This window comes from Grampus griseus (assembly GCF_964374135.1).
Source record: "Grampus griseus genome assembly, chromosome: 9".
NCBI classification, from domain to species: Eukaryota; Metazoa; Chordata; class Mammalia; order Artiodactyla; family Delphinidae; genus Grampus; species Grampus griseus.
In genome coordinates this window covers 93,201,162-93,226,379 of record NC_139003.1, presented here as the reverse complement: position 1 = coordinate 93,226,379, position 25,218 = coordinate 93,201,162, and the positions used below count along the sequence as shown (strand labels likewise).

General features: G+C 42.6%; 1 protein-coding gene across 2 annotated transcripts in view; it reads right to left on the bottom strand.

Annotated features, from left to right (window-relative positions):
• Positions 1 to 10,731: 10,731 nt before the first annotated feature.
• SUGCT (succinyl-CoA:glutarate-CoA transferase) overlaps positions 10,732 to 25,218 on the bottom strand; it is a 683,669-nt gene continuing 669,182 nt past the window's right edge. For both annotated transcript variants that reach the window (XM_082662115.1, XM_082662116.1), the window contains one exon: positions 10,732 to 11,676. In XM_082662115.1, the coding sequence (XP_082518241.1) occupies positions 11,513 to 11,676 (164 nt within the window). In that variant the 3' untranslated portion in view covers positions 10,732 to 11,512. The remainder of the gene's footprint in view (positions 11,677 to 25,218) is intronic.

The window sequence follows — 25,218 nt, the reverse complement described above, 5'->3', positions numbered from 1 at the left end:
TCCAGACATTATCAAATGTCCCATGGCGGAAAAGCTGATCCCATCCTTCTTGAGAACCAGTGGGTCTAGAACACACCATGAATGCGGAGGTGACTCTGAGGGGTCCTTTCAGAAGTTTCTTGTCAGTATTTGTGTTCCACAGGCTCCCACCTGCCAACTCTGACATCACTGCTATCATTTCCACCCTGGACTCCCACAAAGAGGCCAACACACAGCAGGCAACTCAGTCCCTTTTTCTCCATAATGCCTCCTCACAGGGCTGTACAGGTGTATCACACTTAACAGTGGAGATAACTGATGAAAATCATCACTTCAAAAGGTCAAAATTGAAAGTCACATATTAAAAAATGACTTTTTGCCATAATCTAATGGGGAACTGTATTTGTGATCTATCGCTGTGTCACAAGTTGCCCCAAACGAAAGCTAACCTAATCTATTAAAAATAAAGCTGAAACAACAAATATGTATTATTTCACACAGTTTCTGAGGGTTGGGAATCTGGGTTAGCTGCACGGTTCTGAGATGTCGGTACGCTGTTGGCTAGGGTTGCAGTCATTGTCAGGCTGTACTGAGGCTGGAGGATCTGCTTCCAAACTCACTCGTGTGGTTCTTGGATTCACTTCCTCATTGGTTGTTGGACAGAAGCTTTAGTTCTTTGTCATGTGGGACTCTACATAGGGATGCCTCACTCCATGGCAACTGGCTTTCCCCCAAAGTGAGCGACAGAGAGAGACAGGGACAGAGAGAGGCAGACCGAGAGAGACAGAAACAGAGAGAGGCAGAATAGATGCTTCAGTTTTTTATACCCTAATCTGGGAAGTGACGCACCATCCCCTCTGCTCTATGCTGTTGTGTCCACAGACCACCTTTGGTACAACACGGGAAAGCACAGCGCACAAGTGTGAAGCAGGGGTGAGGCTCACTGGGCTGCCAGCTTAGGGGCTGCCTACTGTGGAAACCCCTCAGTAACTTAAATCTTTCTGGAGTTTAAGCTCTTCCCAGATTGAGAACACGACAATTTCTGATCATAAGTGTCCTCAGTTTCACCTGAGGGCGGGAAGGAATTTGCATCTGGTCAGAACGATGACCTGGGGCACAACATCATCCAAAGAAACACATTCCGTTCCTTCCAGGACAATTAGTGGGTCAATTCATTTTAGAAGAATTTTCAACCAAAGCCAGGTTTTTGGTTGCCCTCTTTCAATAGGAAAAAATAATTAAAAAACCATAGCACATATTATTCGCTCTTTCAATCAGTCACTGTGCTGTAAGAACATCAAGGTATAAGTAGCAAGGTCTTTCCAGATCCATGGTAAAATAAAGGGCATCAAGCTTAGCCTCCTAGAAGAGATGGTCTCTGATCTGTCTCCTGGCCAAACACAGACTTGTGAGAAGGACTCTGAAAGCACTCAAGTAACAATGGAGGATCCAATGGGCTCTGGTCCCTCATGCCCTCCCTATGTGCTGCTCTGTGGATGGTAACTTGACAGTAAGCTGAGGGGAACATCCCTTAGCCCCGTCTCCCCATCACTATAGCTGCATGCCCCTCCCCATGGCTCAGCCTCCACTCCAGAAGGAGCTGATGTTCCCAGAGGCTGCGCACAGTGGAAATCATAATAAAAAGATTGTGATGCTAAAAAAAAAAAAAAAAAAAAAAAAAATCTCTTCATCAAGCAACATTTAATATTGAGATCCTTCTCTGAGTTAGAACTTTGCTTATAACAAACCACATCACAACAGTGGAATAAAACCACCTTAGTTTATGTGGGTCAGAAATGTGGGTAAGGCTCAGCCGGGCCACTCTTCTGCTCCACGGGGTAGTGGCTGCTTTCGATTACTCAGTTGTATTCATGTGATTGCAGAGGCGGGCTGGAAGTCTGGGAGAGATTCACTCACATATTGGGTGTCTTTGGGCTCCTCGAAGTGGCTCCTCTCTGAAGAGAGTGGCATGGGTATCACGGGATTCCTCAAAGGACAGTGGTCAGAGGCCTTTCATGGTGGTCTATTTCCAAGAGCAAAAGAGGATGACGCTAAGCCTCTTCAAGGCTCAGCCTAGAACTGGCACTGTATCACGTCTACCCCATTCTGTGGGTCAAAATGAGTCACTTCTGAAAAGTTCTCTCATGTCAAACCCCCTTTGTGCTTAAAAATCCCTGGCCTGATGTCTTTGACTTCTAGACTCAGACTTAAAGGACTCATGTGATTAGGTCAGACCACCCCCAGACAATCTACCTATCTTATGGTCAACTGATTTTGGACCTTAATTATAGCTGCAAAATCCTTCCACAGCAGTACTTAGATTAGTGTTTGACTGAATAACTAGGAGAAAGTATGTGTACATCAGGGGCTGGGAATCTTGGGGACTATAGAATTCTGTCTACCAAAGTGAGACAACTGGTAAAATTTGAATAATGTTTGGACATTAATTAAGAGTATTGTATCAACAGTAATTTGCTGGCTTAGCTAATTTTGTACCTTGGTTACATAAAATGTTAATATTAGTGGAAACTAGGTGAGCAGTATATGGGAATTCTAAGTATTATTTTAATAGTTTTTGTAAATATAAAATTATTTAAAATAAACAGTTCAAAAAAAAAAAAAAAAAGCAAGTCACCAGACCAGCCCAGGTTCCAGGGGAAGGAAAATAAAGTGCATCCTTTGATGGGAAGAGAGGCATGTGCCTACTGGGAGGGAGGAACTGATGGTGACCATCTTTGAAAAGTGTTTATTACAGGCACTATGAGTTAAATTTAAAAAGAGAATGAACATAACCAGTGCTTATCTCATAGAACATGTAATCTGGTGAGTGAGAGAATGTCTAGTGGACAGATATTTACTGTGTGTCTCCTACAGGGTAAGCATCATGGTAATCACTGGAGATGCAGTGGTGACTAAGATACCCACAATATTACAGTTAATAGGAAAGAGCAACTGGTGACTAGGAATTATAACTCAGTGTGTGATAACTGTTATGGTCAGATAAACACAGAGGCCTGAGATAGCAAACAAGATGCAGAAATCACTTCCAATTGTGGAGATCAGAAAACGCTTCGTTCGTGGGTTAGGACAAACACCAAGATGTACTCCCCTCTCCCCTCCACTCCAACCCTTTGAAATTGCTCCAAACGAATCGAGAGGAGTTATCTGTATGGTTCACTGCTGTATCTTTTATTTGGGGGGAATTACATTTTTCACTGAATTTGCTTATAGAGTAGATTTTTACACAAATGAGTATTTTCCTACTAATAAAAATTGTAATTCAAGCTGGAGTCATATATATCATCCTAGATATCTGTCGTACTTCTTTCATCTGTCCAAGGAGAATCTGAAATTTCATTGGAAATGGGTGTCACTCATTTCCTGACGTTCAGTACCTCTAATAAGCTATCCTTTGTTTACACTGACGTCTCTCTCTCTCTCCAGGTCTAGATTTCAGCAGTGTGCTGGTTGTTCTCTAGGGCACTAAATGGTGCCCCCTACGTGGTTAAGTCCAAGTGTTCTAGGCTCTATCATTTTTCCCAGCAACGGCCTTTGGGAGAGCTGCTTTTGATCCTACTGCATCAGCAACCTTATGGCTCCACTGAACCTTTAAAAAGCTTCACAAATGGCAGGCTATCTCTGTAAATTCATACACAGAAAAATCTTCTGGAGTGGGGGGAACATTTTCAGGTCCTCTTTGGTAGACGTATATGTTCTTAGGATGTTTGACAGTTGAAAAACTGTGATATCTCCCTGAGACGGCAGCCTGAGGAGACTTTCCTGAGGGTTTTGCTGACAGTGTTTCAGTTAAGCTGATCCTTTTGGAAACCCTGTTATTTCTAGAGCATTTGCAAAGGTTGAAATGAATGGATTAGGGTCTTTCTGCTCCTGATATGTCTTGCCCTTTACCCCTTTGAAGATCCCCAAGTCCTGGGGTGCAAGAGGTTTAGGGACACAATCTGAGGGTAGTGGCCGTGGTAATGACGGCAGGGTATCACTTAGTCACACTGAAGGTGATGGAGCAGAGGACCTGTGAGTGTGTCCACTTTAACATGATGACCTCCATCTTTTTCTTTTTTTTCATGGCTATGCCATGCAGTATGTGGGATCCTAGTTCCCCGACCAGGGATCGAACCCGTGCCCCCTGCACTGGAAGCATGGAGTCTTAACTGGACCACCAGGGAAGCCCCGACCTCCATCTCCAGGCAGTAGCCTTCAGGGCTTCCCAGGCACGTTGAATAAGTGCATTAGTACATATAAATCTATTAGGACAGTGCTTTACATATAAGACCTTAACAGATATTGTTGTTGGTGTCATTATTATTATTATTAAGCATCAAATTTAACCCCAGTCACAGAACTCATAAGAAGATCTTCCAGTATTGCTGAACTATATCTATCATGTATCCTAAGAGAGAGAGAGAGGAAAAAAAAGAATATAATAAGAGCTCTTATTTCACGCGGATGCAGAGTAAGTCTACTTCAACTTTGCACAGGAAATGAAAGGTACTAACTCTACCAGCAGAATCCTCTTCCTCCCCCAGCTGGGCCTATTCTAGCTCTGACTGTTCATTCTCCCAAGTTAAAAAACCTTCCCCCAGAAATGTACCCACACAGAGGCCCACCAAGCTACTCATTTCACCACATGTCACCTGGGTCGTATGAGTGTAGCTGCACAAACTGATGAGTTTTGATCACTGTCATCTCTGCAGGGTTTTGTCGGTGACTTCAGCTAACTGAGTCACTTAGCGAGGCCTGAACACCACCTCTGCTCGCGTGCTGGGCCCGCAACCTTTCACTTAGGTTTTCCCAGAAAGTAAATTTGGAGAACCAGACAAATGTTTGGGATGCAGAAGATGGGAAACGGGCCCAGAGACGGAAACCCTAGTGACTGGATATTTCCAACTCTGTCATATTTTTTAAGAATGGAACACTCTCCCATTTGCACAGTTCAGCAAATCAAGCTGAGAAGATTCAGGGTCCTGGGTCACTGGGCACTGTTTCCAGAGGTGACCTGTGGGTCACTGCATTTCTGTTCTGCCCCCTCATCTGTGTCAATGCCATTGCAAGCATTTGGCTATCTATAATGACAATCCTGGAAATATAGTTCATTTTCTACCCCCCCTAAAGAGTGAATCTTTAGCAGTCCCCCCAAAATAGACGCTACAATTTTCTTGACCCTCTGAGAAGAAAGAACACAATAATGTCCATTAGTAGTATATTTCAAAGCTTTGATCAAGAACAGCCAGGAAGTCCTTTGTAAAACCTACAAACATAAATCCAAGTCTACTGGGGTGAATGTGTGTTACACATGTTGCCATGTCCCATACCAAGAGATGCTACGGCAATCTGAATTCTTCTCTAGGGTTCAGAAGGAGGTAAAGGGGAGGACAGAAAGATATTTTCCCGTGGCCGTTTTCCATTAATTTCTCTCCTCTCAGTTGTGTGTTCTGAAGCTATGTCTTGCTTCATGGGCAGCATTTGTGCACAAGTTCTGGGTGACAGCAAGTTGTGCTCATTCTGCAGATGAGCAGCAAGAAAGCTTTGCTCCTCCAATCTCTGTGGTCAGGAGCCAAAGAAACCAATATGAGTTGAACAGACTGTCATGTGGTTCATTTGCAAAGAAAAAGAAAGGGGTGGGGGGAGACAGGAGGGGTGCATCTGAGTGTTTTTCATCCTGTTGAAAGAAGAAAGCAAAGGGAACTGTGAGGACCCAGGCTGCCTGTTTCACAGATGGCAAAACCAAGGTACCGCCTTTCTGGAGGCCGTTTGACAGCAGTGATTAGGGGCAAACTACTAATCCCCCTTGAAGGCGGAGTAGCTGCCTTCTCCAAGAAAAAGCAAGAAACAAAGGGACTTCCCTGGTGGTCCAGTGCTTAAGACTCCACGCATTTTCACTGCAGGGGGCACAGGTTCAATCCCTGGTCGGGGAACATAGATCCCACATGTGGCAAGGCCAAAAAAACAAAAGAAAAGAAAAAAGCAAGAAACAAAGGCCAAGGCTGAGTGCTGGAGCAGAAACATCAAGCTTCATGCCCTCCTTCCCCCTTCTCTGATGAGAACTCAGTCACAACAGCAAAACCCCAGCTGTCAGAGAGTCTAGTCTCTGCTCTGTATTACATTTTATTTATTTATGTTTTTCTTAGCACTGGGGGCATGTGACAGGTAGCAAGCCCGAGGGCTCTGCCCCAGACTGGCGTGACATCTGGAACACTCCTTCACTTCGTTCCCTGAGTTTTGAGGGAGAAGGAGAGGGAGCCAGTTATTCAGGGCTCACCCCGCCCATGGATTAAGCCAAAATCGCTTGTGGAGCTGAAGTCATGGCCAGAATTACCACTAGTTATCCTCCAGATCACTGAGCAAGTCCTATTTTTCTCGAGGTCAGTGGTGGCTTTTGGTGTCCATGCTTATGTAACATGGACAAAAAGAGAGAAAGAGAGAAAGAAGCGGAGGAGGAGGGAGAGGAAGATAAAGGAGAGGGAGAAAGAAAACATTATTGTAGAGAAAGGATGGGGAAAAAGTGAAAAGTCAAAAAGGAAGTGGAAATAAAAAAAGAGAAAGTAGAAAAAAATGGACTTACAGGGAGGTGTCAATTAGTCACTTTGCATGGCAACGATTCTCCTGTCACTTTAGACTTTCAAACCAAGGAAGAGCAGCCTCCATATTAGTTTCCTATTGGTGCTGTGACAAAATATCACAAACGCCGTGGCTTAAAACAGCACAAATTTATTAGCTTACAGTTCTGGAGATCAGAAGTCCCAAATGAGTCCAAACTAGGTCTCACTGGGCTAAAATCAAGCAGGACTGCTTTCCTTCTAGAGGCTCTAAGGGAGAGTCCTTTTTTTTTTTTTTTTTTGCATTTTTCATCTCCTAGAAGATGCCTATGTTCCTTCATTTGTTTCCATTTTCAAATCCCATAGCAATCAGAAAAGTCCTTCTCCCGTCATGTCACTCTGACACTGACTCTTCCACACTTAAAGGCCCCTGGGATTGTATCAGGCCCACCACAGGGCCCACAGGCCCCTGTGATTGTATCAGGCCCTCTTGCCATGGAAGGTGGCACTATCCACAGGTTCTGGGAATTAGGATGTGGGCCTCTTTGGTGCATCTATCACAGCCTCTTATTAAAAAAAAAAAAGGATACAAATGACCTTATTTACAAAACAGAAACAGACTCACAGACTTAAAGAATGAATTTATGGTTACCAGGAGGCCAGGAGGGAAAGGTAGGCGGGGAGGGATAGATTGGGACTGACATGTACACACTGGTCTATATAAAACAGATAACCAACAAGGACCTACTGGACAGCACAGGGAGCTATACTCAACATTCTGTGATAACCTATATGAGAAAAGAACCTGAAAAAGAATGGATACATGTGTAACTGAATCACTTGGCTGTACACCTGAAACTGACACGGTTAATCAGCTATGCTCCAATATAAAATAAAAATTAAAAAAAAAAAGTTGCAAAGGGTCAAGAGGCTGGGTAGTCCCTTTAATGTTAAGATCTTAAAGAATGGGAAAAAAGAACTATTTCTCCAGAAAAAAAATTTGAGGTGGGTGAGTTCCGTCTCCTGGGTAGCATTTGAGCTCCCCCCAGTGCCTGTCCTCCCTCCCGGCATTCACACGTCAGGCCAGGCTAGGCTCACGCTGCGATGGGCTCGCCAGGGTCCCCAGGGCCAACACACCCTTGGGTCACCCTGACCTGGGCGTGCTCTCTCTTCCCTTCCACCACATCAAATTCACTTATTCCAACTCTCCTCCCTTCAAAACTCACACTCCCTCCCCCTAGTGTGTAGAATAAATATACGGTTTCAAAGTATCTGCATTCATTTGTCAATAATACGTTAACTTCCTCGAGTGATACTAAAAGACACGGTTTTGAATCAGCTTTGGGGGAAATGTGTCTGTTGGAGGTGCTTATACTCCACGAATCCCACCACATAAACCTGTCCTGCATAGAGCCAGCTCAGGTCCATTTGTGCCCAGAAGATAGCCTGGTATGTCTACACAGAGAAACCATTTAAGCATCATATGAGAGTAGGAATTTATAAAACACTGAACCCTGGTATTTCTCTACTAAGACTGTAAGAAGTAACACAATTTTATCCTGATGTCTGAGAAAAGTTCTACATTTCCCCTGTGATGTGTTTTTTATTTTCCCAACAGCTGTTTGAAATGGAATTATGTACCTTTTTTTCCAGAACCTTTTCATCCTCCTTATCAAATAATGACTGTACCACAAAATAGAGAGGGAAAAGAAGTGAGCTTGACATTCTGGCCTCCTAAGTGTCATTGATACTACTATCAAGGTGAACCACCATTTTCTGCTGGCATCCCGTGTCTGAAGAATCTCATGAATTTAAGGACTCACTATAGCGGATATTCTCCCATGAACAGAAGCAAATGCAAGAAAAATCTATTAATCTTTGGGGATGAGTTTGAAAATGAATAGCCCAGGGCCAGGGAATGGAGGGTGAGGACTGTGCCTTTCTTTCCCTCTCGTCTCCTTTGCCACATGAGCTGTCAGAGCAGAGGCAGACGATCTGGACCTAACGTTCTTTCTCAGCACCTGCTGGCCCAGGATCTGGAGAACGGGTCCTGTGGATAAAGGCAGCATTGAGCCACATGGGACAGTGACAAGCAAGACTCACATCCGTAAAAGCAGACCACATGCCGACGTCATGGGACCGAAGGGTCAGTGGTGAGCTACCAAATTCAGGTGAGATACAAGCGGGTGTGAATTTCCGTGCAAAAGGCTGAAAGCAGGGGTCTTGAAGTCTTATGCAAAAGCCCCCCACTGTGGGGTTATCTAAGAGGTTAACCCCACATAGTCTAATAGTCTAATGAGCTAGTATGAAATAACCTATGTGAGACCTCCCTTGTTTTTCTGTTTTTCTAAATCATGACTGGGCTTCTAACTCCTAGTAGATGGACTGAATACGAAAGAACACCAAGTAACCCGGGGAAGTCACACAAAACTGGTCAATGTTCATTTCTCTTCTTCTGGGGAAACATTCAGCATATCAGAATGCATGACGGAAAATATGCTTGATTAACCAGAAAATCATGGCAGCAGAAAGTTTAAGAAAAAAATCAAGGGAAGGAAACCAGTTGCTCGTGGACACACATAATGATTAACCCGCGAAGTTTCAAAGAACTTTCTAGGCCAACCTCAGACACAAATCTGCCAGAAGGTAGGCCTTGACACAAAGTGAACTGGAGCATATGGTATCTTAATAGTATGTTTGGCTTTGGAAATGCATAAGATAATAGGTCCTGATAATTAAAACAGCACATTGTTTATAGGTATAACTTGATCTGGGACATGTTGCTAGAAATTGTAGCAAGCACAGTGTTTCTTGCAGGACTAATTATCTATCTGAACTTGAAACATATTCTAAATTACTTCTCTCACCTAATCAGTTGGGTAAGTGCTATCTGTTGGGTAATGAACAGGTTCAAAGTTCTCCTGGATCGTTTTGAGGTGTGTAGGTGGAAATCTGGACAGCTACATACACGATTACACTGGAGACGGTCTCCAATGGCAACTCTGCTAGGGACCAAGACTGCGCAATCAACCAACCGTAATTGATTTCAAGGTTTTAGAGGCATTTTGTGACCCTGTCTAAATGATCAACATCCTGCTACATATGGAGACCCAGATATTTAAGGGTTATTGCTCAGTAACCAAGTAATTTGCATTTTAAGACATCTACTTGGCTCACTAGGAGAAATAGTGGAGAAACGTCTTTCAAGGTATGTGTTTTGCCAATTCTCTGTCATCCAGCCTTTTACCATTTTCATTACTAATTGTATATACATGGAAGAATTTCATTTAGATGTCTGGCCTGAAGTGACTGTCTCCAAATATATATCTACGAATTAGCCACTGGGGGAAAAGTACTGAAGAAGGTATCAAATTACCCTTGCATGATGAAATTCTAACTAGTGGGATAACAGCAGGAGTTCTTCAGAATAAGTTGTCCACAAAGAGGAAAGCAGAGAGGACAATAAGTGTTTCAAGAATTAGTAGGCATTCTTCTAGAAAGTCCCAGGAGGCCTCATGAGAAGACAAACTTCCTTTGGAGTCCTTGATTCTACAAACACATTGGGGCTTACAGCATGCATAAATGGCTTGAATCTTCCCAATAAAAAAGAACACCATAAGAAAACTAGCTCTAAGGGCTTCCCTGGTGGAGCAATGGTTGAGAGTCTGCCTGCCGATGCAGGGGACACGGGTTCGTGCCCCGGTCTGGGAAGATCCCACATGCTGCAGAGCGGCTGGGCCCGTGAGCCACGGCCGCTGAGCCTGTGCTCCGCAACAGGAGAGGCCACAACAGTGAGAGGCCCGCGTACCGCAAAAAAAAAAAAAAAGAAAACTAGCTCTAAATCACAGTTTGAAAAATGAACATCTGTAATTTAACTTTCAATGACCACTTGGCATGTAATGACACGGCTTTAAGATATATGTGCCTAACAGCGTGAATTGTGTTCATAGGAGGATACTCATCATGGGGTCATCTGATTCCTTGGTCTGTACCTGGGCTTGGGTGATTGGCAGTCTGAGTGACAATTCATCCTGGAACATATAGGCAAATCAGCTACCACCTTCTGGACAGGAAGATGTTTCTGTATTTCGAACTCACTGACAAATACTTAAATGCAAATACTTAGTATTAAGGCATGATATATTCTTCTACAGTGGATACTCAGATCACAAAGAAATATTTTCCTTTCATTCTCCAATTTGTCATTATTTAGACGTTATTTAATACCGAGATAGTCATCTGACATTCATTTAAAAACCTGTTGCATTTGTACTTGGCTCAAAATGAGGTACCAATTAAAGAACCACTCTTCACCCCCTACATCCCAAAATTCATTGGTGGAGACTGATTTTCTGCCGTGTCTCATGAAATAATCGAAGAAATACAACATAAAGCCATTATTTACCCCCATGGGGGAGAACGGAGCTCAGTGTTATAATGGACATTAACAAATTCCATGGTTTAAGTTACAGATTAACAAAGGGTTCATGAGCTCAAAATTAAGTTATTCTGTTTAAAATCAATCACCGAGACTGTCATTCTGCTTATTGCTTTGACTTCCTAACAAAGGTTTAAATGAGGACTTTATGTGCAAGTAAAGAACGTCAAGAGATCTGCTCTTTTTCAGACCTGCGTGGGCTGGAGGGGCAAACGTTTAGGCTATTAACGTAATTAGAATGAGGAATGTATTTTTCCAGAAAAAAAAAAAACTTCACCCAAAAAAAAAAAATCCCACAAATCCACAATTAATCTATTATCTGGGGGTAAATGGTAAGGAATCAAAGGTGGGGTGCGTTTAGAAAGCACTCGATTCACTGATACCAGCGCCATTCTGGAGAGGCCAGGCAGGAACTCTGGAATTCCTCTAACTCTTCAGTGGCAGGCACCAGAACTGGGGATCAGGGTCCGGAAAGGCTACTTTACCTTTGCTAGCAAAATGCATTCCAACTGTGGTTTTGCAAAAAAGCGTATTTCCTTTGTCACTCAACCTCATGTTGGGTCACCACTCCAGCGCTGAGCAGCTCTGTGATGGCCCTGTCATCGTATCTGAGGACCTCCTTCAGGATATGCGTCGTGTGCTGCCCAAGCAGGGGGGGCGGGCTGGCCTCTGACATCTTTAACTCACTGTATCTCACAGCTGGGCCTGTCAAAGGGGGAGGAAGGCAGGAAACCTGTTAATGACTAACCCTCAGAAATTCATTACCCAAAAAAAAAACAAATTCATTACCCAAGCAGCCTGGGGTGTTTGCGATGAATGCCAGGAACATCACTGCCGGTTACACCCTTGCAGACGGACCATCATTTTGGAAAGAACTGCATTTGCACACATGGCTTTTCTTGACTTAGCTTTATCCAACTGTGCAGTGGTCATCTGACCTGCCCACCACCATGCAGGGGGCCACATGAATATGCCTGGCCTGTCACAAAGACCCACAGGGGTAGGTCACTCAACTGAGTTGACTTTCTGGGTCTCAGAGAACAGTGGCCATGGGTACATAGTGTCTCTCTGAAGCTGGAACTCTGACCCCAGGTGAAGGTAACACAAAGGTTTACTACTCAGCATCTACTGTAGGGTTCCAAGATTCAGTTCAACAGACCACAGATCAACTACACCTCAGCCAGACCCGGGGTGAAGCCTTTAGGTGGTAGAAGAGGTTATGGGTGCAACCTTCATTGTCAGAGAGACTTCTGTTTGGATATCAGCTCTTCTACTTTCGAGCAGCGCCATCTCGGACTAATTACTTAACGTCTCTGAGCCTCGTGTTCTGCGACTAAACTGGGTATGATAAAGTTTACCACATAGACTTGATGTAAGGATTTAAATGAGATAATGGACAGAAAGCACGAAGTAAGCATCCCCTAACCCACAACAATGCACAAAACCTGCCGGCCACTATGATGACAAAAGCTGCCCCATCACCTCCCTTGATGCTTTGCAGTGCAAGGGGAAAAGGATGTTTATTGTCAGCTCTTTGCTGAGCACTGAGCCACTGCAAACAGGGTAACTCAAGAAATGCTTTCAACACCTGTTGGGAATGGATTTTATCCTCCCCAATCTTCACATAATGACACTAAAGTCCCCAAAGCTAATAAGGTTTTGCTCAAGGTCACATGGCTAATAATTAATAGCACCAGGAAGCAAATCCATGTCCACCTGAGCTGTCTCACATTGAAGACCATGTACTTTCCATAACCTTAGCAGCCTCGTCTTGCTTCTCACTCTTCCATGGACTAGCTGGGGAACATGCTGTTTCAACAGATTTTACTTTTGTTGCCTCATTCAATAAATGGTATTTATGTTGGCTGTCCTTTACGTCTCACTTGATTAGGCTTCGGGAAAACAAATTAGGGAGTCACAAGGAGACTACAAAACAGTACATTTCTATCTCATAAAAATTCTTCCAGCCTCCTCTCGATTTGGGGAGCTCATAGGAAGAACAAATAAAACCAAAGCACATGTGGGTAACAGAATGTCAGTCAGTAAAGCAGCAAATGTGCTCCCGGCTCTTCGGAGAATTCCATTCAGAAAAGGTCATGTTGAGGAAGCCATTGTTGATGGAGAGAGAGGACACAGACCTCCTAAAACCATCAAGCCGCCCCTGTCTGTCACCCATACCATGCACTCCAGATAAACGGCAACTTCCAACTGACTGCACAGTTTTCCTTCTCTGAAGCTCAGGGAAATTCCTTTTTTTTCCCCTTCTCACACTTCCCTTTAAATGCTCCAGTGTATGACTGTTTTTTCACGGGTTGGTCCCTTTTCAGGAAAGGAGCACACATTGGGAAGCAGTGCCCCCTACGCTCCCGGGAAAGCTGATAAGTTGGTATTTTAGGGATGTGTTCCATTTTGACATTAACCATGGTTTTCATCTAAAACTTGTCTTTCAAAAGAAGGACTCTGCTGAGCGAATACAAGGCTGAAGTCGAAGTCAGGTATGTGTTCTTTTCCTACTGGAGGACCTGAAGCAAGACGATCAACTGGAAAACAGTCACTTGACTATTCAGGAATCTGGGTTGAAACACAGCTACCATTTACTGCTATTGCTGCTGCTGCCAGGAGTATTAGCAGTGGTAGCTACCGTTTCCTAAGAATCTAGGATGTGCCAGCCACTGCGCCAAAGGTTTTATGTACATGATCTCCTATAATCCTCACGGCAATCCTGTATGGATGTTGCCGGAGGTTTAAGGTAAAACGGTTAAAGTTAGGATCCAGGTTAGAAAATGAGAATAACTTGCCCAACATCATACAGCTAGGAAGTTGTCAGTTTCCAAGTCCAGGTCTATTGGGTTTAGGAACTTGGAGTTTTGTTAAAAAAAGAATGGGTTGAGGTGAAATTCACATAACATAAAATTCACCATTTTCAAGTGAACTATTCAGTGGCATTTAATACATTTGCAATGCTGTGTGACTACCACCTCTATCTAGTTCCAAAATATTTCCATCGCTCCTGAAACGGAGCAGGACCCCACCTGTGGTCCTTGGCCCCCGTGTCCTCCGCCTGCCTTTTGTCTGTGGAAAAACTTTAACCAAAGAATAAGTTTAATCAGAGAAATGAGAAAATGCAGAAACAAAGGAAAACCGTACAACAAGACTAAATAATAATAGTTTAGTCATTAAGCGCAGTTAAAGACCTTTAGTTCCTTCTCAAGGGCTATAGATAATATTCTGAGCCCTATCCTGTGAGCTGTCTTATAGACGCTGAAACCCCATCAGGTGGAAGAAGTTAACTACGTGATGGCCAGACTGTAGCCGTGACATTAGCTGCCACAATTCCAAGAATTGGCCTCAAGGAAATGGGAACAAACCGACCCTGGAACTGAAGATTAACTGTACTTAAAACAATCAGGATGACGCTGGTCAGACCAGCGATGACCGATTTCAAGATGACTGTCAGAGCTGACTGTGCTGTTTCTGCATGTAGCCCTTTCCTTCAACCTATAAAAGCTCTTGCCCTCTGATTGTGAGGGGTGGAGTCGGCCTTTGGACAGGCATCCGCCCTCCCCCGCATGGCCCCCAGTCGCCGGCATCCAAAATCAGGCAGACTTTCCTTTCTGCCAACCTTGCCTCTTTACTGGCGAGCAGCCAGACCCCACCTTCAGTTACACTCTCAGCAAAACCCTCATCCCTTAAGCAGTTTCTCTCAATTCTCCCCTCCCCTCACGCCCCTGGCAACCACTAACCTTCCTTCTGTCTCCAGGGATTTCTCTATTCTGGATATTCCATATCAATGAGATCATACAGTATGTGACCTTTAAGTGTCTGGTGTCCTCCACTTAGCATAATGTTTTTGAGATTCATCCACATTGGAGTACTGTGGTATTGGTACTTAGAACTTGGACTTTTAACCTCCCTGCAGCGATGATGCATAAGGGAATTCTTCAGGTCCAGCCATAGGAAAGGGCAGTTCAACTTGTGTCACCCTCACTATGCACCATCCTTTCCTGGGAGCTTCCAGATCCACACCGAACACTATGCTACCAAGTCTGGGATGAAGGGCATTTAACACTTTGCACAAAAAAATCTTAGAGAATTTAGGTTGGTGGAATGGTATTACTTGGTAATTTTTAGACTTGCTAGGATAAAGACACCTGGAAGATACTATACATTTGGAAAGCTTAGGCTTCTTTAAATAAATATAAGTTACTAAGTAAGCCATATTGCAGTTTATGAAATTATATATACTTTTTCATATGCCCCTTCAGAAACCAGGTATTTTGCATATGATTGATTTTAGAAAGATTCTGAAGCTGGGGTTTGTCCATGTAATTTAATATCAGAGTATGGTATAGGTATCTGTACTGTACTGGCCGTTTTCACATTGTAATTTTCTATACGTTTCTTAAATACAGCAGTGCTCCCTTATCTGTAGGGGATAGTTTCCAAGACCCCATGCGGATGCCTAAAACCACAGATAATGTCAAACCCTATGTATACTCTTTTTCTTATCCACACATACTTATGATAAAGTTTAATTTATAAACGAGGCACAGTAAGTGATGAACAACTGTAACTACTGATAACATAGAACAATGATAACAATATACTATAATAATAAGTTATGTATAAGTGGTCTCTCAAAATATCTTACTGTACATATTTAATGCTTTTTCCATCTTAACTAAGCACCTATGACACACTGTGGCCTTAACTTTTGCAGTTTGAGGCGTGACAGCAAAACTAGCACAAACTTCTTTTTCCTTCTTCACAATTTCACGGATAGAAGATGCGCTCTTACTGTAGATCACAGCGACCTCAGCTTACAGTTTATTCTTCTTTCCTTATTAAGTTGAGAACTTTCACCTTTTCACTTAAAAGCAGCTCTTTACAGCTTCTCTTTGGCATATCCGAATTGCCAGCATCACTACTCTTGTGCTTTGGGAACATTATTCAGTAAAATAAGGGTCACTTGAACACATGTGCTGCCACTGACGGACAGTCAATCTGATAACCTAGAGGGCTACTAAGTGACTAACGGGTGGATACGCTGGACAAACGTATGATTCAAGGGACAGAGGGGGATGGCAGGAGAGTTCATCACTCTCCTCAGAATGGCACACAATTTAAAATTTATGAATTATTGTTTTCTAGAATTTTCTGTTTCATATTTTTAGACCACGGTTGATAACAGGTAATTGAAACTTTGGAAAGTGAACCTGGGGATGGGGCAGAGTGAGGAGCTACTGTGGAGGATCATTTTGCCACATGGTTCATAAAACCCAGAAATTTACAGTCCCTTAAAAATATACATAGACACGCACAGTGAGACAAGGAAGGCAATATCTAGATCCCAGAGAAAGCTAAGTTCTCATGGGTCCATTGAATCCTGTCCTTGTAACCCTGTGCAATAATCCTGTGTACCTGGGACATCCCTCCCAGTCTAGGCTTTGCATGAAGGGTTCTTCAACTATTTGTTTCAAGAAGTAGAAGATGTCTGACATAATTATTTACATCTAAGGTCCAGAAAGAATGATCTGATTTTCTGTTTAAAAAAAAAAAGATGAGCAGATAAGTCACATGTTCTTAAATTACTTTTTGGCAAAGCAATATCTACACCCGCATATGCTTTCAAACACTTGAAAGCTGTGTGATCTTGAGAATTCTTAAAAGTCCCTGAGGGCTTCCCTGGTGGTGCAGTGGTTGGGAGTCCGCCTGCCGATGCAGGGGACACGGGTTCGTGCCCCGGTCCGGGAAGATCCCACATGCCGCGGAGCGGCTGGGCCCGTGAGCCATGGCCGCTGAGCCTGCGCGTCCGGAGCCTGTGCTCCGCAACGGGAGAGGGCACAACAGTGAGAGGCCCGCGTACCGCAAAAAAAAAAAAAAAAAAAGGTCCCTGAGTCTCAGTCTATAGATTTCTAAAGTGAGGCTGGCAATACCTACGGAGGATTGGTTTGAGCAGTTGGGTAATACAATATGGGTAGTAACATCAGTAATAATCAAAGAAATGTGTATGAAGATAATGAGCCCCAATTTTGTTTATAAAACTAGCAAATCATCTTGTGGATGTCATCTTAGCGTGTGTTTAAGACGTCTGTGATTGGGACTTCCCTGGTGGTGCAGTAGTTGGGAGTCTGCCTGCCAATGCAGGGGACCTGGGTTCGAGCCCTGCTCTGGGAACGTCCCACATGCTGTGGACCAGCTAAGCCTGTGCGCCACAACTACTGAAGCCTGTGTGCCTAGAGCCCACGCTCTGCAACGAGAAGCCACCGCAGTGAGAAGCCTGCGCACCGCAACGAAGAGTAGCCCCACTCGCTGCAACTAGAGAAAGCCCGTGAGCAGCAACGAAGACCCAACGCAGCCAAAAACAATAAATAAAAAAAAAAAAGAGGTCTGTGATTGGTAGGAATGCAAATTGGTGCAATTCTTCTGGAGGGAAATTTGTCAACTCAACATCAAGAGTTTTAAAAGTGTTCACACACTTAGATGGAGAAATCCTATTTAAAAAAATTTTTTTTTCTATGGATGTAATCAGGAATATCGACAAATTTTATTGGCAAGGATCTAAATAAACAACTTTCTAAATCTCCTTAATACTCTTAATACCTCTCTCCTTCCCACAAGGCTTTCTAACACACAGTCTGTGAGGGTTCTTTGTGGGGCATTCTGAACTTAAAAAAAAAAGAAAGAAAGAAAACTTTTCCATCTTTTCTTAGCTTCCAAAGGTTACCTTGTTAAGAGTAGGTGTTTAGCAATCATTCCCTCATGTACTGTCCTCAAAGGCCTATCTCTAACCGCTTCCTTCTAGATAAAGTGGTCAAATAGTTGTAATACTGAAAAAAAATTAGGAAAATATGTCCAAAACTTTGGCACTGGTTCAATAAATTACAGTAACTCTAAATGATGGCAAACTGTACTATAATTTCAAGTTGTGTATTTTGGGGCTTTGAACAGCTATAACTGCCTTCACTCTCTCCTGATAAGCCACTGAAATAAAAGTACATGAGTTAAACAAACAAACATAAAACTTCATATGAGGAAAAAGGATGGGAGAGAGCATTACTAGTGAATGGGATATTCCAACAAATTTAAGAATGACATGGATGGGACCATGCTGATGGGGAAAAGAGGCAGAGAAAGCTGAAGCACAGAATATTCTACAAGGACACGGAGAGGAAGTCGATGCCAATTGGTTTATTTCACCTCCCCAAAAGCCTCTTTTTTAAAAATTTAATATAATTAATTTTTTTATATTTTTGGCCACTCTGTGCATGGCTTGCGGAATCCTAGTTCCCCGACCAGGGATCGCACCCGCACCCTTGGCAGTGAAATCGCCGAGTCCTAACCACTGGACCGCCAGGGAATTCCTGAGCCTCTTTTCTTAAAATCAATGGTTAAGAGAGAGACAGATCTTAGACTAGAAGTAGGGCTGAAAGCAGAAGGATTGAACGCCTCAATATAGACTAGTCTCACTGGTTTCTACTAGAAACTAGAAGAAAGTGAAGCTTGCTTTCAAATTTCTAAACGGAAATGACGTTAAACCTAGAATTGTATATCCAGTCAAATGGTTAATCAAATATGAACGTATTTTCGAACTTTCAAAGATTAAACTTACTAAGTATGTTTCTTGAAGTTGACTCCAGTAAAACACTGGAGTAAATGAAATAAGAGGAAAATGTTGGTACGCACTGAGGACCAGCCAACCAGTGTAGGGAAGGAAGGTCCCAGAACGACAGCTTGGACAAGGCAGAGATGGAGAAGGACAGAGATCTGCAAAAGGGGGAGTCTAAGGAGGCAGAAGAGCCTTAACTGTATAATCAGTATGACTGAGAGGTTGGAAAAAGTAAAATAACCAGATAAGGCTACATATGCAAGAGAAAAAGTAAGAACTAGGAACTCTGGAAAAACACAAAATTTGCCTAAGAAAATCAAGATTCAAATATGAAGCAAATTACAATGTGGCAAGATTTTAAGTAACTGATGGAATATAAGTAAAGAAAATCCATTTGACTTTGATGCCAAGAATATTCAACAAGTGCTTATTATCTGTGTATCCTCTATAATGGCACAAAGCGTAGTGCATTAGATTGTCTATTAGTTGCTGTTTGCCCTATGCAGGCAGGAAAATGCCAACTGTATTTGCTAATTGGCCCTCAATGCCTTTTGTGGTCCTTCTAATGAAGATAACAGCAAGCATCTTCTCGTGAACACTTGTGATGACTGTGGACTCTGCTTTTTATTTGCATTATCTCACTGGACTTTTCAACTTATAAAACAGAGAGCATTATAACTCGCATTTTACAGATCAAGAAATCGAGACCCTTTAAAGGGTTAGTTTGTCTAAGGTTACCCAGCTAAGTAAGAGATAGAACCAGGACAAAATGTCCTATACGTCAGACTCCACGGTCCATGCTCTGTCATTCAATACAAATGTGGTGAACTAATTATTGCTAACAATTAAAGATATTTGAATAAATACTATTTATACTATTTTATTAATTCATTTATCCACTAATTTATTCTACGTATAATTTTTGAGTATCCCTGTGTCAAGATCTGAGCTATATAATCTAGATATATGTTAGCAAACAAAATGTATCTAGACACTCCTTTCATGGAATTTACATTCTGATTCGGAAGACAGACACATAGGCAAACAAATAAATAGTTTTAATTTGATAGAAATTATTAAATGAGTAGAAACCTAGCTGAAAAGAGGAGAATATTGCAGGCACGGTGGAGAGGGGTCATGGGGTAGTAAAGTAAGTCCCCTACATCCGAACCTTCAATTTGTGAACTTTCAAAGATGTGAACGTGCCCCTGGATGCCAGCTGTTGTACTGGACTACTGTACTTTTCAAGGTACTGTAGTGCAAGATTAAAAATGTTTATTTTTGTGTTTGTTTTTTATGCGTTGTGTGAAAAGTATTATAAACCTATTACAGTACTACAGAGCTGACTGTGTTAGTTGGGTACCTAGGCTAACTTGTGTGAACAGGCTTGATGTTCAAGGCATTGAAAAAAGTTCCAGGGTGGCTCAAACATCATTTGGTAGTTTCTAGATGAAGTTGGAGGGAGAGGCACAGGGATTTATAGGCTATGGTAGTAAACTTGGATCCTATTCTGAGTTCACTGGGAAGCAGCTGGGGCTTTAAGCAGAGCAGTGACAAGACTTAAATACTCCCGTTGCTGGGCAGAGAATGCGATCAAATGAGCTTGGAGGCTGTTCTGGGGAGATCAGAGGAGACGATGGTGGCCTAGACTAGGATGGTGCCTACAGAATTTAAGAAAAGTGGATGTATTTGAGGGCTATTTGGTGATAGAATGAGAGGGCTTGCTGATGAAGTACAAGGCCCACCCAAGGTAGTTGAGGAGGGAGGGAGAAGGATCAAAGGAGAACTCCCCTTTCTGAGTTGAGTAACTGGTGAGGCCATTTACCAGATGCAGAAGGCTGAATGGATTCACAGACAAGCCTGGGTGGAAGCAGAAGTCAAATTCTTTTTTGAAGATGCTGCTTGACTTGCCAATGAGATATCTGAGGAGAGAAGCCTTTAGCTATGCAAGTCTGGAATTCAGGGAAGAGTTTGGGCCAGGATATGTAAATGTAGAGGTCATTTACCATCTAAATGTCTTCATTCCAAAGCAGTATATTTCCAAGGCAATTGTATTTATTCCAACATCTCTGATGCTGAGGTTTTAAATTCGTTATTCAGGCAGCCTTTCCTCTATTATCTAAGTTCTATATCAAAATTATTGCATCAAAATGGTTTGTGTCCCCAGGAAGCAAATTAAATGAATGAAAAATTAATCTGTATAGCTCATAAATTCGGAGATAAATGCATTTCTTGCAAAGAGGAATTCTTGGCCTTGAACAGACACATCTCCATTGACTCGAGGGGTAGAAATTAGGGCAGTTTTACTTCTGAAAGAACTGTGGACGCTGTGCTCACAGAAAGAGGCAGAGAAAGAAACGCAGAGTTCTCTGAGGCTGAGTCATAGACACTCAGGGATTCCCAAAGGTGTGGATGTTTTTGATCTGCATTAATAAAGGCAATCAAACCAAAACATGCTGAAAGAAATGCACACCACAGCAAGCTCCAGCACTTCAGCTGGTACCAAACCTGGAACCACAAGTGCTGTCCTTGTGAGGAGTCTACCTAGTCTAAGGACTGGTGGGCAAAGCCCTCACCAGGAAGGGGGTTGAGCGGTACAGCTTGTGGGCTAGACCCACTTCTCCATGAGGGCTGTGTGTGAACTGCCCTTGGTCCCTCAGGAATAGTGTGTCAGAGTCTAGGAAAGTGACAATGCCTTTGACCTCAACTTCTGCGGATGCCCATTCTTGGGAGGCTGAACTAAAAAACCTCCAGGAACCCATAGGTCAAGAGCTGGAGGCTGACAAAATGCAAAGGTAGATAAGGAGGAACCTGCCCCAGTCTCTAGTCATACACGATGACATTGGCAACTACTACTTAGTGAGCCCTTACTGTATACCAGGCCTGGGGCGAAGAGCTTTGTGTTTGTTAATCTAATTTGATCCTCACAATAACCTTAGAGAGTTTTTGCATTTATCAGTGCCTTTTATTCCTATATCACAGAAGAGGAACATGCAGCTCAGAGAGGTTATGAAACGTGTACAAGGGCACACAGCACAAAGCAGACGCACATATAGATCTGCTGACTTCATAGCCATTGTTTTCGAGAAGCGACATGGCAAGGGGGTTAAGAGCATGGGTTTGGGGAGCCAGAGGGTCTGGATTCACATCCTGGCTCTGCCACGTATTGAGTGTATCTCCTTGGGTAATTTACTTAAGCACCTGTGCCTCAGCATCTTTCTCTGTACAATGGGGATGAAAATGGTCCCTTCCATATAAAGTTGTGAGGATTTTTAGAACTTCTTAGAACAGAACCGAGCACACAACAAGCACTCAATACATGCTAGCTGCTGTTGTTACCTTTCCGTCTTTGCTGCAGTGCTGACCTTAGCAACCTAGATTCCTTAAGTAGAGCCTTGGTCACCTGTTAATTTCAGACTTCTACGTCCCAGAACATGGACAAGTGAGCTGCATTTCAGATTCATGACAGCAAGTTGGGGATAAAAGCCTTAACTTTTAAAAATCTTTAACAGTCAAGGATAAGATTATTTAAAGGAAAAGGAAAAGGGAGGAAGGAACACTTTTTAAAAAAAAAAATCAATTCTATTCATTCATTTTAGTTAAGGGCAGCTTTTTTTGTCTTCAAATACTAATTTTTAAAAAAGTTTTATTTTATATTGGAGTATAGTTGATTAACAATGTCATGTCAGTTTCAGGTATACAGCAAAGTGATTCAGTTATACATATACATGTATCTATTCTTTTTCAAATTCTTTTCCCATTTAGGTTATTACAGAGTATTGAGCAGAGTGCCCTGTGCTATAAGGAAGGAACCTTTTCTTAAGCAGCACTTTTCAAATGTTTATTTCATGTATTCCTCACTACAACCCCTTGAGATAGGTATGTTTTCCTCTTCCTACAGATAACAAAAGGGAGGCTAAGGGAGGTTGAATGGTTACCTGATCATCTGATAAGTACATACTTACTATCTCCAACGGCATCAGAACATACACCAGAAATTAATTTTATACTCTCTCGAATTTTAACTAGTTATGTTAAAAGGAACTTTGGAAACATGGGACTTACTTAACAAACGCTTACTCTGTGCCAAACACTATTATATGTGCTTTGCACATTTGATTCATTCAGCCCAGAAGGTACTACTATGATCCCCATTTGTAAAATCGGGAAAACTGAGCAACACAGCAGGGAAGTCACAGAGCTAAAAGGGTCGCAGAGCTAAAAGGAGCTGAGCCAGGATTCCAAGCCAGAGAGTCTTGCTCCAAATCCCGAATCTTTGCCAATGGGCCACACTGCTTCCCAGTAAAGAGGAGAAAGCAAAAGAAGAGAGAATTATCTAAGCTGGAAAATAAACTCGGGGTCTTGGAGTAGAACATGCCAGCTTCAGATTCTGTCTTCTGACAGTCGATTCCCTCTGTGTTTCTAGATCACAGTTCTACCAGATTTCTTATGCAATAGGTACTCATTACTACTTCATCTTTTCACATTAATTTGTCATACTCCGCCTATTTCGTCGTAGGAGGTCCTGGAAACACAGCAGCATCGATACGTTCTGATTTCTCATGTTTCTGAGTCAGGCAATGCTCTCCAAAGCTTTCCTCTCTACCCACCCCAAAAGGAATGAAGCCTTCACTGTGTTCTCTGTGGAAAGTTATCTGGTTCAAGACACAGGGAGGGCCCAGTTCCTGGTGTGCCAGAAAATTCCTCAGACTAGCCCTGTGTCGTGTTTTCCATCTGTGGTTTGAGGCCCTTTGGTAACAAGACCCTGACTATTCTGTCTCATCTCCTCTTAGAAACCTTCCACGATTCTCTTAGGCTGAAAAGGGAATCTACCCCATATATGCAAACATCCCAAGCTACTCTAACTATACACAGAGTTTGAGCTACGTTTCTATAATCCAGACCAACTTAATAATGTAAACAGTTTCAGGAAACAGAGGTAGCCAAAAACATGTGGGAAACCATAATGAATATTCAAGTAATGGGAACATAATATCACATCATCACGAGGGAAGGGACCTCAACAGTCCTTTTTTCCAGAACTCCATGCACCTTCCGTCTTCATGATGCATTTCTAAAGCAATGAAACAACTTATTGCTCAACCTCACAGCAAACTGGCAAAGGATGAGTACTAAGGGTTAAATTAATTAACATAGCTGGCCGTCCAATCATAATGGAAGAGAGAATGAATACAATCAAGTGTGTGGGTCTCTTCATTTGTTGGGTTTTTTTATGTCTGATATGGGTGTCAACTTTTTTTTAAAAATTAAGAATACTTAAAAGCAAACATCTGTTTCATAATATATGAAATGCCGTATCGAAAGTTTTTATTTTGACTTCTTTGGACTATCGCTAAGATACGTACTATAGATACCATTTAATCTTCAAGGCTTACTAGTGTAATAAGAAGCCAAACTTCATTTCACTGAAAATAATGATAGCTCCAGTACCAAGTTATTTCACAATTTCCCCTCCACTGCTTGAACTCATCATCATAACAATAACAATAGTTTTTATACGGTGCCTCTCAGCCATGACGTCCAGGGCGCCAAAGGGAGCGCCACACAGTTAGAACACATTAAGCCCATTAGATGTGAGATAAAAACAGATAAAGCCATTTCAACTAGCATGGAAGAGTGAAAAAAGGCCAGAGAGAATAAAAATGGCTTTGGACACCTTGAACAGAAGGACTCAACTGATGGCACTGCTCATATGGTCCGGCAGCCCAGAAACTCGAGGCAACATGTGGTGTGTACCACCAACTTGGATGAGTCACCCAGTCTCGCCCAAGGTTCAGAAGCACCATATATCACTACTGCTGTGACAGACGTTAATTCATCATTTTGGAGCTCAATAAAGACGCCTCAAGCCCCACTACCTACGAGGTAAGAGTATATTTTCAACTATGTCTATGGTCCTGTGGTAGGCATCAGTGTTCGTCAGATGTCCAGTTTCCACCTTCCAGGGCCACGATAGTGTGACATGTCCTGACCCCTTTGTGTGAGGCCATGGGATTGGCCAACAAATTGTGAATGGGAGGGAAGTGTATGCCCCACCTCCAGGCCAGAACACTCAATGCTGAGGTAAGCCCCTCCAGGTCTCTCTGGTATAACAACTCCACCTTGCAAACCATGATGAACATGGGATGTGAGCAAGGAATCTCCTTGTGTTGTTTTAAGCCAATGTTATTCGGGAACTGTTACTACAGCATGATCTAGCTTATGGAGACTGATTCTATGCCTCAATTTTAAAACAGAGACCTATTTGCCAGAACCAGAGGAGGGACTCATTCATCTAGTCTCTCAGCACTCCTTTCAAAAGCATTCAGTTCAGATGTTCCAAATACTGTGAAACTCTCATTGTGTGTGGAGTCAAATTTGACCAGTGGAATGATGAGAACAGCTATTATTTATTGAGTACTTACATGTGTTAGGCGTTTGGTGGAATGCTTTTCACATATTATCTTGTTTGATAGACTAAATGACTTTTAAAAGTAGGACGATTATTATAGCGTTTTATCAACAAAGGAAAGTGGGGTTAAGTAACGTTATCAAAACAACACCGTCAGTCAACTAAAGAATTTTGTTAGAATCGAGGCTGGCTAAATACAAAGTGCATGCTCGTTAACACTAGGATA